Below are 13,757 nucleotides of genomic sequence, written 5' to 3' on the forward strand. Positions count from 1 at the left end.
TTTCCTTAGTCTGAGCCTGGCCTGCAACAAGTTCGGGTCCTGAGACTTCATGCCTTTTGTCCTGTAGGCCCCTGGCTGTTGAGATTGTGGAGAGGAATGGGTGTACGTATCAGGCGGTGTGCCTACACCTCTAGAATAAGATGTTGGTACAGGTTTCATCAACCCAGAACGTGTTACAAAGTCCATCAGAACCTCTTGGTCAAGTATGTCATGGGTTGCTGGTTTAGGGGAACACTGGTTACGATGCTCAGCCTGACCTCTAGTACTAGAGATAGGGATTGAACGGGCCCATCTTTCTTTGGCCACCGGGGAGGTCTGTTTTGTGCCTTGGCTCTCCAATGGCATTGTTTGACAGTACAGTTTTGGAGATGGGCCAAGCCGGATCTTTGGGATGGAAAGGCTTGGAGAGAGGTCTGGGTTTGTAATGATAAGTGGTGGCGAAACACTAGGATTTGGAATAGAAACTTTTGGAGAGATGCTAGGATTTGGAATAGGAACTTTCCAAATAGGCTTTGGAGTAGGAAGTGTTGGGGATGGGCCTAGCCTGACCTTCGGAGTAGGAAGTGTCGGAGAGACACCAGGTTTGAGCTTTAGAATAGGATGTGTTGTCCTTCTGTTGCCAAGAGTCCTCTCTGAATGAAGATGGAGTCCCTGGCCGTCAAAGGAGGAGATCTGGATGGGTTTCTTAGTGACAATAGGTGAGAGCTGGAGAGGAAGGGGCGATGGGACTAGTAGGTGTTTTTTGGGTTGTTTGGGGGTGCAAGTTGCAAGTTGGTTATCAAAACTCATTGCAAAGAGAAATTATGAATATCTGCAAAGCCTGGCAGTTTTCATGAGTAGGGAGTGAGAGAAGGTAAATGGGAGAATTACATTTTACGTTAATTTCAAAAAATGTTATGTTTATATATTTTATTGTACATTTGGCAGTAAGTCTGTAAGAAACATAACTTTCATGTAAAAAGCATAGCAGAAAACTTGCATACTCAAATAGTCATCTGCATTACATTGCATTACAGAAGACTGCAAGCCTGATCAACTAAAAATAAACATAAAGATGAGTATACAATTAAACAAGCACTGACCTGAGTGGATGCGATAGGCTCTATCTGGGTTGTTGACATGGAGTAAGAGAGAAAACAAGTGAGAGACAGTGAGAGAGAGAGAGAGAGAGAGAGAGAGAGAGAGAGAGAGAGAGAGAGAGAGAGAGAGAGAGAGAGAGAGGGAGAACAGCTGGAAGTTGTGTGTACCAAAGTTACATTCTCCCCATTCCTCTCATCTAAAGCTGCACTGTTTCACTCACCCACTCCCACCCTCCTCATTTTGTTTGTCTATGGGAAACATAAATGTGTCTGTGGGTAAACGACTACAATGCTTCCCGGTGGAGAATCTTGAAACAAATCTTTGAAAAATGTTCATCTTTTTGTGTTTTTCTTTTTTCAGGGCTGAGAATTAGTGCATAACACTGGGTATTCAAGTGGTGATAAAACCATTTATTTTGTTATTTCTTATGAATATATAATTATGGTAACATGGTCAAAAGTGTACAATGATACATACATACTTTTTTCCACCACCCTTGAGTAAAAAAGGACAGTGTGATGAGAATAAAATACAAATGTTTTCTTAGGATCGACCTCTGAATGGATTATTTTGGCATCTTTAACAATTTAATCATGAATCTATTTGGCACATAACTGATATCATTACTGAAAGCAATGTACAGTTTCATTCAAACACCTTTACAAATACTTCCAAACAAGAGACATCTTGATAGCAGCTGGCATATTGACATTTTCAGAAAACTGATTTTGGGTTTCAACATTTAGTAATTTATTGCACTTTATTAGTCAGCTTCAAATGCACTACGATACTTAAACATCATGATAAATGTAGTGAATGTCTGGTTACAAAATATATGCAAAAATTGGCACAATCATGAAATGGCACAAATATGAACATGAAAACAGGAACTATCACTTTGTTCAAATGACCTCATTTTTGTTTCCCCTCTCTATGAAAATGTTATTTCACATTTCAAAGGGTGACACCACCTGACCACAGTGCCTTCCTCTCAATGCTGTTTCTTCCCAGTCAGGCCTCTCACGTCCCAAACCTCTCAGGAGGTGTCTGTCTCTGTCTACCATCCTGCGGTCCTCCAGTCCCAGTCCCACTCCATTGGTCAGCCTCTGTCCTTCCTGTAGTGTGTGTGGTCATATCATATGAGGGCATTGCTATCTTCGTCTTTGCTGTTCAAGCTGACCACCAGCGGATGGTGCTTCACAGTCTTGTTGCTCCACTTGTGTGCGTCCTGAAGCCCTGGCTCGAGGAAGTAGAGACAGGCTCCGAAGCCGGCCAGCACCAGGACCGACACCAGCAGGTAGACGGGGACGAACCAGTCCAGGAACATCCAGGACATGGTACTGTTACGGAGCGGTACAGGAGGAGGGAGACATTAGATTGTGAGCTGATGATGAAATACCAAACACAATCTACTTATTGTACACATGGTGCAGCTTTACCTGTAAACATACTACATACTCACAATCTCAAGTCAAATACTATGTGCAAGCATCTGCCCTATCAAAATAGCCTATAAAATGGTCCTCTGTGTTAAGGTATATTAGTTGTGGCAGGCGATTGCCATTCAAATACTCTAACATGCTTCGCCATCCTTTTACTGTATCAATAGATTATGTCCACTGTAACTGATTGCACACATTAGCTGCTAGAGTAACTGCACATGATCATGACAAAAAATATCACCCCACAGTAGCTAGCAGGTTTCGGCACATACCTGTAGTCTCTGCTGTGCCTGCCTTCCTCTGAATATGGTGGTTGTGTAAAATGGAGGAGCAATGGAGTCACTAATCAGATGATGTATTGGTCTAATGCAGCACAACCATCAGCTGGATGGTATAATATAATCCAAGGTGATCTCTCTGTACAGACGACAGAGAGGTTCATCATACTGCTTTGGGTTCTGACGTCACATTCAAAGGGAGGGGAGGAGGGGGGGCATTGCTATGACAACAGCCCTAGTGATGGGTGGAGGCGGATGTTATGCAATGGTTATTGTGGTGTTTTTTTGGGCCAGGACACTTCAGATGTCTCCGGTCGCCTCCTCCATCCTCTGCATGAAATCGATTCCAGTCCATTTAACGCACAAACCATCACAGAGTAAGAGGGTAATGTTCTCCTTCATATCAGTCACTCAGGCGGAAGCAATATGCTTTCCTTATAGGGAGACTGCTCATCTACAACGCAAAACATGTCATGTTTTTTTCTCTTGACGTCTGAGACAATGACTTTTATCTGAGACAATGACTAAAATAAGACTGAAGAGCAGGAAGGATAACTTATTTATTGTCAAACTGTACCAGGAAGAAGCCTTTATCCAATTAGTTGAATGATTGTTACTCAGCTCTAGGACCATATGAAGGAAAGATAAGCTTGATAGATCAACCTCTAATCCACTTCTCATTGGGCCACATCCAGGAAGTGGACATGTAGGTTTGCATCTGATTGGTTTGAACCCGAACCCTACACAATATTTTTTTTATAAAAATGTGTGATTTATTAAAATATGAATGCATTTCAATAGGTTCTGACCAGTAGCAAGGCACTGTAAGGCATCACCGTGTCATCAGTTGGGAGAAAACATGCCAGTTCTAAACAGCCCAGATCTAAAAAGACATGACATACAGCAACTGGTAAATATCAAGTATTCTAGCTCGACAGACAACCGTTAAAAAGTAATGGTGTGTTTTAGATACAGCACAATATAATAAATATTAGGGTTTCAAAGTCTTTAAATATCTGTTTATGTAACAGTTGTCTATTTGCACAAGTAGCAATATATTCTGTGTCTACAGGTTTGTAAACTGATCCAGTCTCATATTATGGGTAGATTCAGCAGAATGACGTTGCCACGGGCAGCACCACAGATATTGAGATGAGCGAGATGCAAGACTTCGCTCTCACACAGTCACACACAGTTCAGTTCACGAGTTCACCAGGAATGATTTACTTTCTGCATCATATCGCTGAGTCTACCTTCGATACTGCTCATATTATGAATGGATGGAAGGCACCAGGAAGGCTACAGGCACACTGCATGTATTTGAGAGTTCTAAATACTAACTAACACAGTGGGGGAGGGGCGGGGGATTATAACTTGGCTGCCTGTGTAACCTCTGCAGTGCTGTGTGAAGGAGCTTCTTCCTGGAGGAAGTCAGTGACGATTTGGGCCACAGTCTCAGGGGTGTTCAGGTGGACATGATGATCACCAGGTACGTCAACCACCATGCCCTGAGAGACAGACAGAGAGAGAGACACAGACAGAGAGAAGGGAAGAGAGAGACACAGACAGAGAGAGGGGAAGAGAGAGATAGAGAGAGGGGAAGAGAGAGAGATTGAAAACAAATACATATAAACTATTCCTTCTCAAAAACCCTGCATTTGACCAATGTGAGTGCCAGTATGTAGGTCAGTGTTTGCAGCTAAAACTATTCTTACTGTCTCTCTGTGATGCTGAGCTTTTACCACTGTCTCTGATTAGTTATCTATACAGTACTGTAGCTGCAAGGAGCAGAGCACAATATGACTGTAGTAACAACATACAAATATTCTGCTAAAATGTTTCAGTCGCAACCATAAAAAGTGACATTAAAATGTGAGTAGGACATTGTTTCTTTGTAAACAGGTGTATACGTAAGTATACTCACGCTTTGGTCTTTATACCCTTGAAGTAGCGTTGAGGTAAATGTCTTCTGTTGTGGTTCAGAAAACATCTTCTCAAACCCCTCCTCCGCCCTATCAGGAGAATTAGAGAGATCTTCAAGTAAAACATATTAGCAGTAAAAAAAAATGGTGATTGACGGTATGGTGAAGTGTAGTTTACAATAGAAACTGTGTAATAATCCTGTAATAATTGTGAAATAGTGTAATGATGGGAGAGTGTCCTACAGTACTACTAGAACTCTGGCCTGTATCCTGGACTGTAACTCTAGACTCTGCTCCAGGCTGACACGCACAACGTTTTTCTGAAACAGAACACATTAGCATTCCTATAAAACAGATCAAATATACAAATCAACTCAAGTACCTCTTTTTTTATGAGGACTATTGACACAAAAAGATGAGTCTTACCAGATTGATTCTAAAGTCTCGGGTGAACACCACCCCTATGAAATAAAAATAGAAAGCATTAGGATTACTATTATATTACAATGATATGAGTACGAAAGATGACAAGAAGGACAAACAAAGTGAAAAGAGAAAAAAAATGTGACAATGTGAGATAGGGGGAGAGAGAGAGAGAGAGAGAGAGAGAATTATTATTTTACCTCCTTCAACCTGAGCGAGTCCTCGTTCTAGAAGAATGTGGGCTGACTGCTCCGCGAGAGAGGGGTTTGCTGCCAAAAGCCTGGAAGTGATTAACACATCATAGGAGTGACGCAATGACTATGATTATCAGAGGAGAGAGATTACGGCCAGACAGCCCAACATAACAGAAGTGTCATTGTAAAACAAGGAAGTGTGGTCTTACCTCATCAATGCGTTCTCATAGGTGTAAACCTTCTCTTTCTTCTCATCTTTCTTCTTCTCAAACTCAAGCATTCCTTCAAATCCCTGTCTTATCACAGTATGCAATTCTTTCTAGGGTAAGAGACACAATGGTAGAGAGACATTATAAAATGTGGATGTCCAAATGATAAAAGAGTGGTGAGTGTTTCAGTACCGCGTCTGTGGGTAAGAATCCATAGGAGTCCAGGAGAACCACTGACTCCACCATCTCTGGATACAGGGCACTGAACTGGACAAAGACAACAAGACATGGTTACATACACACCATACACAGGTACTGTCTCTGGATATTGTTAATTGCGAAGAGACACACAGATATGAAACAGCATTAACATGCTTCTTTTTTTAAGATGCTTACCATTCCAGCTACATTGCCACCTGTACAATGGAGAGCACATGATCAGATGTCTGTACAGACAGGAAAACAACAATGTCAGATCAGAACACAATGAGTGGAAGAGAGATTAACATGAAGATGAACAGTCACTCACCCATACTGTGTCCGATAATAGAGAATCTCTTCCATTGGAGAGCTGCAAACCATTTCAATGGATTAGATAGATAGATAGATAGATAGATAGATAGATAGATAGATAGATAGATAGATAGATAGATAGATAGATAGATAGATAGATAGATAGATAGATAGATAGATAGATAGATAGATAATCTGCTAAATGTAGCTTCATACTTTAAATTACACCTACCGAGGAGAGAAAGAATGAGGAAACCTCATATAGCTGTGTCTAACTTCACTTTACTTTCAATCATTGCTTTTCAGCTCTTACTGGAGCAAAGATCACACTGGTCTGAATACGCTCAAACCAGCAGGTAGCCTAGCGGTTTGAGCATTGGGCCAGTAACCAAAAGGTCGGCACTTAACCCTAATTGCTCCAGGGTCGCCCCCAGGAAGACACTGGCCGTGACCCCATTCTCAGAGGGTGTCTCAGAGAGAGTGGGATATGCAAAAAACACATTTCCCATTCACACATATGTATTAATACACACTTGTGCATGTGTGAAATAGGACAAATATATGCATCCACTAAATTAATTTCAATAATAATTAATACCTCCAATGACTCGCTGTATGTCGGCCACATAAGCAGGAAAGCTGTAGAAGACTCCAGGAGGTCTATGGGAGGAGAGGCCATGGCCAGCCATATCCACAGCTACATACTTCCACTCTGTGTGTGTGTGTGTGTGTGTGTGTGTGTGTGTGTGTGTGTGTGTGTGTGTGTGTGTGTGTGTGTATATATATATATATATATATATATATATATATATATATATATATATATATAAATAAGAGAGAGAGAGAGAGAGAGAGACCGTAAGAGCCTGACTCACTCCGTACTGAACAACTATGCAACTGAATGTCCTTCCAATTCCATTGACAAGTTCTCATGAATCTATTGTAGAATTCTCTGTGCTGATCTAGCAGGCAGACAGCATACACACCTTTTGGCAGCAGTGGAATGAGAGTGTTGAAAGTGCCACAGTTGTCTGCCCAGCCGTGCAGGCAGAGTATTGGTCGACCATGGTCAGGACCCCAGACCTTGCCCCTTATCTCTCCCCATGGCACTGGCATACTGAACTCTGACACTGAAGGGCAATTACTGTTAAGACGCATTACTAAGCATTTAACATGACACGACAATCAGTAATAGTGCATGAGGAAGTGTTATAAGAAGCTCAACAAACAAACACACTAAGTTCATGTCAAGACAGCTCCCATAAGTTCTGATGATCAAGAAAGGATTCATTCTTACCTGCTTGTTTCATGGTAGCTGATGTCAAGTGTCTGACTCCTTTCAAAGTTTGCATTATTCTGAAAGACCAACTTCAAAATCGGGTTGTTAACTAAACATAAGCATTATACGTCCACAGCATTGATATATTAAATATATATATATAATAAAACGTTAGCTATGAAATTACAACAACTATTCACGCTTACCTAAACTATGAAACGCTTCTCCATTACTTCCGGGTGAAGTGATTACATGTTATTTTGACCAATGAAATGTGAATGCGTCTCCCCCTTAGCGAATAACATTGGACATCTAGCGGCCGGTTAAATGATTGACAAGTGCGCGCACCAATTCTATGTCAGACATTGTCCAATCACATTCTTTGTCAGGAGAACAGAGCAAGTTAACACAAGGTGTTAACAAGACAAGGTGCGGTCACAAAGTATCCAGCATTATATAATTCTAGCAATAAACCAAACAATTGGTCAAGACTACGACCAACGTGTCTTTGTCCCCAATATATATTTTTCCCATCTAAGTATAGCTCATGGCATTGGCCTAGAGTTTGTTGCAGAATTTGTCTGTTCCAACCATTTCATGACATTTAGCCTATCGGCATGAAAAACAAAAATAATTTAGAAAACTAGTGAGGAAATTCCAGCCTTCGAAACATTCTAGAGGTGGACTACAAGGCCTTTTGTGGATGGATGCTGTTGTATCTGCAAAATGTCACCAGGTGGCAGAAATGGTAAAACCCTAAGCCTACAATTGTTTGAGAATAGATATAGGAGAGACACTTCAGAACAAACTTCCTTTTTGATATTTTTTAGGGACTATCTGTTGTTCCATGTAGTGAATCTGTTATTCAATGCGTTTGTATAGGCTAATAGCAGTAAGGCTAAAAATATATTTTTGGGATAATTCAAGGGGTCTTAAAATTCAAAATCAAATAGCTAAATGATCCTTGGTGTGACCTTAAAACAATTCCATATAGCTCAGTAGAACAAAATAAAGAACACCGTCAGTCGGTTTAACCGGCAGGGTTTAAACTTGACCTGAACTTGAACCACAGTAAAGGAGGGAAAAGGGCTAGGGACTAAACATATCCATGCTTAAATGCTCTGGCAAAACTGTCTAGTGGTCCTGGCTGCTGCCAGCAGTTATTTATAAAGCTACATGGTGACTGAAGAGAGAGAAAGATAGGAGAGGAGAAAGCTACATGGTGACTGAAGAGGGAGAAAGATTGGAGAGGAGAAAGAGATGGGGATAATGGCAAAAAGAGACAGAGGTGTGAGATAAAGTAGAGAGAGAGAGGAAGGAATCTAGATTGTGACAATGTATAGCCTATTCATGGACATATGAGAGTCACAATCCTGTTTGGCCTTAGGTTCAAAAGTTTCTGTCATTGCAGTGTAACAACTGTTTTTCTCATTTGCTGACTTTTGGCAGCATTTGTCTTTGACCATGCCAATAATGTATTTGTAAAGGACAGATGCTCTTTCGCCCTGTTCAAAACAATGAGTGTGTCATAAAAAAAGCAATGCTGTTGGTATCACACCACTGCTATTGTCGTATACTAACGGTCATAGGATTGAGTCAAATGGCATTTCTTACACATTATGAACAATTGAGAGATGTATGTATGTTATTAAATGGTCATACTAAGCCGAGCCTGTAAACGGTTTAGAGTTCTGAAGAACTGTAGCAATACAGCATTACCTTAGCAACTGTGGAAATCATTTCTAATCAGAATTTGATAGACTGTTGGAAATCTTGATTTTGGAACCTTCTTTTCTTATGAACTATGAGACAATAGAATTCACAATGCAGTGAGGGACAGAAAGGAGTCTAACTGGTATGGTATCATAATTTGGTAACCTAACGGAGGGCGGGCTAGAAGGGTTAGAGGTGGAGTTGGAGAGAGAGAATGATGGTTGGTCTGGGATGAGTGCGTGAGAGGGAGGAGGAGGTATAAAAGGTATGGTTTGGGGATGGGTTTGACTATAAAGTTTTTTGGAGTTTGAAATATTGACACGGGACGTTTACCTGCTTTACTGGTAAAGTATCAATGCTTCTATGTCATGCTTTAGAACAGGGCTGCCCAACCCTCTTCCTGTAGGTTTTCAGTCCTACCCTAATTTAGCATATCTGACTCGCCTAGTTAAGGTCTTGTTGAGCAGCTAATTAGTATAATCAGGTGTGTTAAATTAGGGTTGGACTGAAAACCCACAGTGTGGTAGATCTCCAGGAAGAGGGTTGGATAACCTTGCTTTAGAAATACATTTTTGGATCAAATGTTTATTCACTTTAAAAAACCATGTTTATAGTTTTTTACCTAGCATTAGTGTTGAGGCTGCAAAAGCACATTACAGTATTATAATCATGAGTGAGAGTTTGGGTGAGCTGATATTGTAACCCAAAATTAATTTCAGTAAACTATTTGAACTGTATGACATCAAATCCTGTCATCAGCTTGACTGTCAGTGTCTTCGAAGAGAAACCAACACATACATGTACACAGAAGGCCCATAGTCCAGAGCTCTCAACCTACACTCTGGACCTCGAAGTCAGTTCCACTGCATTTGTTCATTGTTCCCCTCCTAATCAGGGACTGATTTAGACCTGGAACACCAGGTTGGTGCAATTAACTATACGGTAGAACAGAACCAGCAGGCTCCGGACCTCGTAGGGTAAGAGTTGAATACCCCTGGTCTAGAGGCTATGCAAAGCCAATGCAACAGGTGGGCTTATGGTGCACTGATGCTGGAACATGTCCTGAGAGAACAAGTCTGCTGCCTCTACATCAAGCTATCTTGTTCAGAGTAGAAAATCAAATGTTGTTAGTCGGCTACACATATTTAGCATATGTTATTGCGGATGTAGCGAAATGCTTATGTTCCTAGCTCCAACAGTGCATTAATATCTAACAATTAGCTAGTAAAGACCGTGTGGCCGAGCTGACGGGGCTGTAATTTTATGGCTGACGTCTGTGTGGACTGACCATTTTTGACCTGTGGGTATAGAATCCTATGAGGACAAGGTCAATGAAAAGCTATTGGGAAATGACCTTTGACTTAATTACTACATAGTTACTACATTGTTGCCTTTGAAAAGAGAACATTTTAATAGATAACATCTGGATTTAATATTTTATTACTGTATTGGCACGTTCAACTATCAATGTTACATGCCATGTATTATCTAACTCAGTAAACAAATCAATGTAATGTATCCTCATTTCTAGAGTGCTTTGACTCACTGACGAATGTCTTCAGTCAGTTACTTCAACTCTCCCCTACTACCCACCTAACACTTACCACCTGATGCTGAGTAGATTTGCCATATGTTAGATTAGATTAATGCATTACTGAATAGGTATGATGTAAATAAAAACGATATAATTCCCTGTTTCATTGGTCCTGTTCAATCTGATATTATTAATCTGTTCCTCTACTCAGCTTCAGTATGACTATTACTAACCCACTGACTTCTTGCCACAGAAAATATTAGCTTTCCTACTGTAAGCATTTTTAACAGGGCTGGGGTCAATTTGAATTGAAAAAAAAGGAAACATGTTGGGAATAAATAGCTGCTTGTAACGTGCACGTTAATAAGCGGGAAGCAAGTACAGGCAGCGAATTAGACAAATAAACGAACATGGAACGAAACATGAGTAGCGTACAGACATAAAACAGAAACAATAAAATAACACCTGGGGAAAGAACCGAAGGGAGTGACAGATATATAGTGGAGGTAATCAGGAAGGCGATGTCGTCCAGGTGAGTCATGAGGCGCAGGTAAACGTAACGATGCTAGCAGCAGGTGTGCGTAATAATGAATAAACTGGCGACAACGAGCGCGCGTAAACGTGACACTTCTGAAAATGGATGCCTTTTTATTAGTTAAGACCCCAGCCCTGATTTGTACTGTATGTCATGTCACTCAGTTTCCCTGTCTGTCTTCTTCAGATCATGGCTAACTATGACATGGTTCTGCAGTGCTGGGGGCCAGTGGAGGCTGACTACAACAATCACGGAGGACTAGTTCTGAGCCGGTCAGTGGACAATATTGGTCTGTACTTTGCTCTGGCCCAGCGCGTTACGTTTTTCTTTCTGATGCTCAGACACATCAGCAAGATGCACGAAATGCCATGGACCAGAGCCAGACTTTACTGAGTTGGCTAAGCAATTTTCTGGAGAATGGTTCTGGCCATTAACTACTAGACTGTTGTGTTGAATGTAATGCTAAGAAATAGGTTGACGCCAATGTGTCGATATAGCAATCAGGAATGAGTTGTAATTTTTTTTTAATGCTGTCTGTGTACTGTAGAGGCTCACAGAACTCTCCTTACAAATCTCTTCCTCTCTCTCCTTACCTCTAGTCTGTTTGCAGAGCACCCAGAAACCCTGACGTTGTTCCCTAAGTTCGCAGGCATCGCAGCGGGCGACCTGTCAGGGAACGCGGCAGTAGCTGCCCACGGGGCCACTGTGCTTAGGAAGCTGGGTGAGCTGCTGAATGCGAGAGGTGACCACGCTGCCACCCTCAAATCCCTGGCAACCACCCACGCCAATAAGCACAAGATTCCCCTCAAAAACTTCACGGTGAGGATGAATGATTCCAGTCTCCCTCCCTTCTCTCTCTTAAACTATCCGTTTTTCCTTCTATTCATACATTTGTTGCATTCACTCCAGTTTTACCATGACACTGTCATGCTTAGTTGACTAAAATGCTGAATGAAAAATATCCTTTATAAAGTGCTTTTATTCAGTATGAAACTAAACATTAACATCTCTTGCTGCTCACCAGCTCATCACCAACATCATCTGCAAAGTGATGGGTGAGAAGGCAGGGCTGGACGAGGCAGGGCAGGAAGCTCTGAGGCAGGTGATGGGCGTGATCATAGCTGACATCAACGTCACTTACATGGAGCTGGGTTTTGCTGGCTAAACGGTTTACCTCAACGACCCCCCCCCCCACCACAGTTCTCGAGAGGTCACAGGGATAGGACAAGAACTGGAAACTTACATTTGAAGCAGAGTTGCTACTAGTGTTTATACAGTAAATTCTAAGTGCTGGTTTGCTTATGACTTATAAGAAAAGTACAGGTGTATGAAGCAAAGCATTTGTGCAAATTCTACATCTCTCTATACAGTATATTGCCTTAATAATCTGCCTTTTCAATGTAGTTTGCTTACTGAATGTGAACTGTTCCTCTTCGCACTAAACCAATAAACCTTCCATCAGCTGCAAATAAGTGTTTAAAGTGTCCTGCCTTTCTATCTTTTTGCTTAATTTCAAACATTCACCCAGTGACATGGACAGATGTATTTTCTGAGGAGGATACGAGATATTTGTTTCTTCTCAGACCTGTTCTATATAGTAAGGTTGATTGGATATTTTTCTCATTAACAGTTAAAAGCTGAATTGTGGTTAGGTCTGATTAGGACAGAAGGGTTGAAGTTAATCATTGCTCTGTGACACACCTGTTTATTGCCTCTAGACTGGCTCAAATCCTCTCTCTTGCACACATTTGGTGTGGGGGGGATCTATTCTGGTAGTCACCTCTCCTGCCCTCTATCTTGGATGACTGTCCGGTTTCTGTGTTCCAGTGCAGGTCAGCAAGCGGTCAGTCAGTGATCTATCCTTGCCCCCTCCCCCTTTGACTGAAACACGTGCATGATGTCTCTTGCACTCAACACAACAAAGTGCTACATACACACTCACCAGCAGGCACACACACACAATCCCCACCACCCTGTTTCTTTTGGACATTTCCCTGGCTCTGCCCTTTCCCATTCCTGCAGTCTTATCGGTCAGTGTGGACGTGACACTCTCCACAGAGCAGCATCTCAGGCGGGGCTCTGAGTTCAGATCACCCCCTCAGACCAGGCTGTGCCCGTTAGCTTGGGCGCTATGGAGATTGCCCAGTGCATTCCTCACATGAAGTGCATGTCTAGAGTGCCGCTGATTGGTTATCCCGCACTAGTGAATGAAATAATTGGTTCAGTAAGCTCAATGCAGATATCTTAAATGACTACAATACACGTACTAGCGCAAGAAATCAAAGTTGTATTCAAACATACTATGCTTAATTCTGGATTCAGCAATTTCTTTGTGGTGCTGCTTAAATCTACATTATAAGTCCACATGATTTGTAATAAATTGACATTTGCCTAGGGGCAAAATGGTAATGGTAAAACTTTAACATTTTTTCCATTGTCTCCAGTCAAATGAAAAGTGGTGTTTTGGCATTAGCCTGGCTGGCATTGAGCTGATTGCCAAAGCTGTGGTTAATTGCCCTGCTGAAGGAACAACTATTAATAGGCTGGCTGTGTCACTCACTGCACTGCAGACGTGACAGACACTGTGACACCCTCTCATCTCGTGTGACCGGCCTGCCTTTATCTCTCTTTATCC

At 41.6% G+C, this 13,757-nt stretch overlaps 2 protein-coding genes across 3 annotated transcripts; one reads left to right on the forward strand and one right to left on the reverse strand.

Annotated features, from left to right (window-relative positions):
- Positions 1–3,340: 3,340 nt before the first annotated feature.
- LOC106564539 (serine hydrolase-like protein) lies at positions 3,341–7,632 on the reverse strand. 2 transcript variants are annotated; one of them, XM_014130670.2, is made up of 13 exons: positions 7,547–7,632; positions 7,359–7,429; positions 7,048–7,191; positions 6,660–6,773; positions 6,078–6,119; positions 5,945–5,964; positions 5,741–5,815; positions 5,549–5,658; positions 5,346–5,425; positions 5,149–5,183; positions 4,966–5,042; positions 4,725–4,812; positions 3,341–4,308 (listed from the first exon to the last, which is right to left on the reverse strand). In XM_014130670.2, exons 2-13 carry the CDS (start codon positions 7,411–7,413, stop codon positions 4,168–4,170), a joined length of 981 nt encoding a protein of 326 aa, XP_013986145.2. In that variant the 5' UTR covers positions 7,414–7,429; positions 7,547–7,632; the 3' UTR covers positions 3,341–4,167. The 2 variants fall into 2 exon arrangements, with proteins under 2 accessions (XP_013986145.2, XP_045563485.1); XM_045707529.1 differs by having other exon boundaries at positions 7,359–7,571.
- Positions 7,633–9,339: 1,707 nt separating this feature from the next.
- Positions 9,340–12,588, forward strand: mb (myoglobin). Its single transcript, NM_001140642.2, is given in 4 exon segments — positions 9,340–9,397; positions 11,309–11,394; positions 11,722–11,864; positions 12,333–12,588. Coding segments are annotated over 3 exon segments (282 nt in total). The 5' UTR covers positions 9,340–9,397; positions 11,309–11,311; the 3' UTR covers positions 12,389–12,588.
- Positions 12,589–13,757: the final 1,169 nt, after the last annotated feature.

Source organism: Salmo salar, chromosome ssa02 (assembly GCF_905237065.1).
Source record: "Salmo salar chromosome ssa02, Ssal_v3.1, whole genome shotgun sequence".
NCBI lineage: Eukaryota > Metazoa > Chordata > Actinopteri > Salmoniformes > Salmonidae > Salmo > Salmo salar.

What these genes read in the sequence shown, in the direction of transcription:
- LOC106564539 (XM_014130670.2), bottom strand. Translation starts at nt 7,413, where the DNA reads ATGCAAACTTTGAAAGGAGTCAGACACTTGACATCAGCTACCATGAAA. An exon ending in TATGAGAACGCATTGATGAG is followed by an intron (nt 5,426 to 5,548) that starts GTAAGACCACAC and finishes AATCACTTCCAG; the next exon opens with GCTTTTGGCAGCAAACCCCT. An exon ending in ACTCGCTCAGGTTGAAGGAG is followed by an intron (nt 5,184 to 5,345) that starts GTAAAATAATAA and finishes TTTATTTCATAG; the next exon opens with GGGTGGTGTTCACCCGAGAC.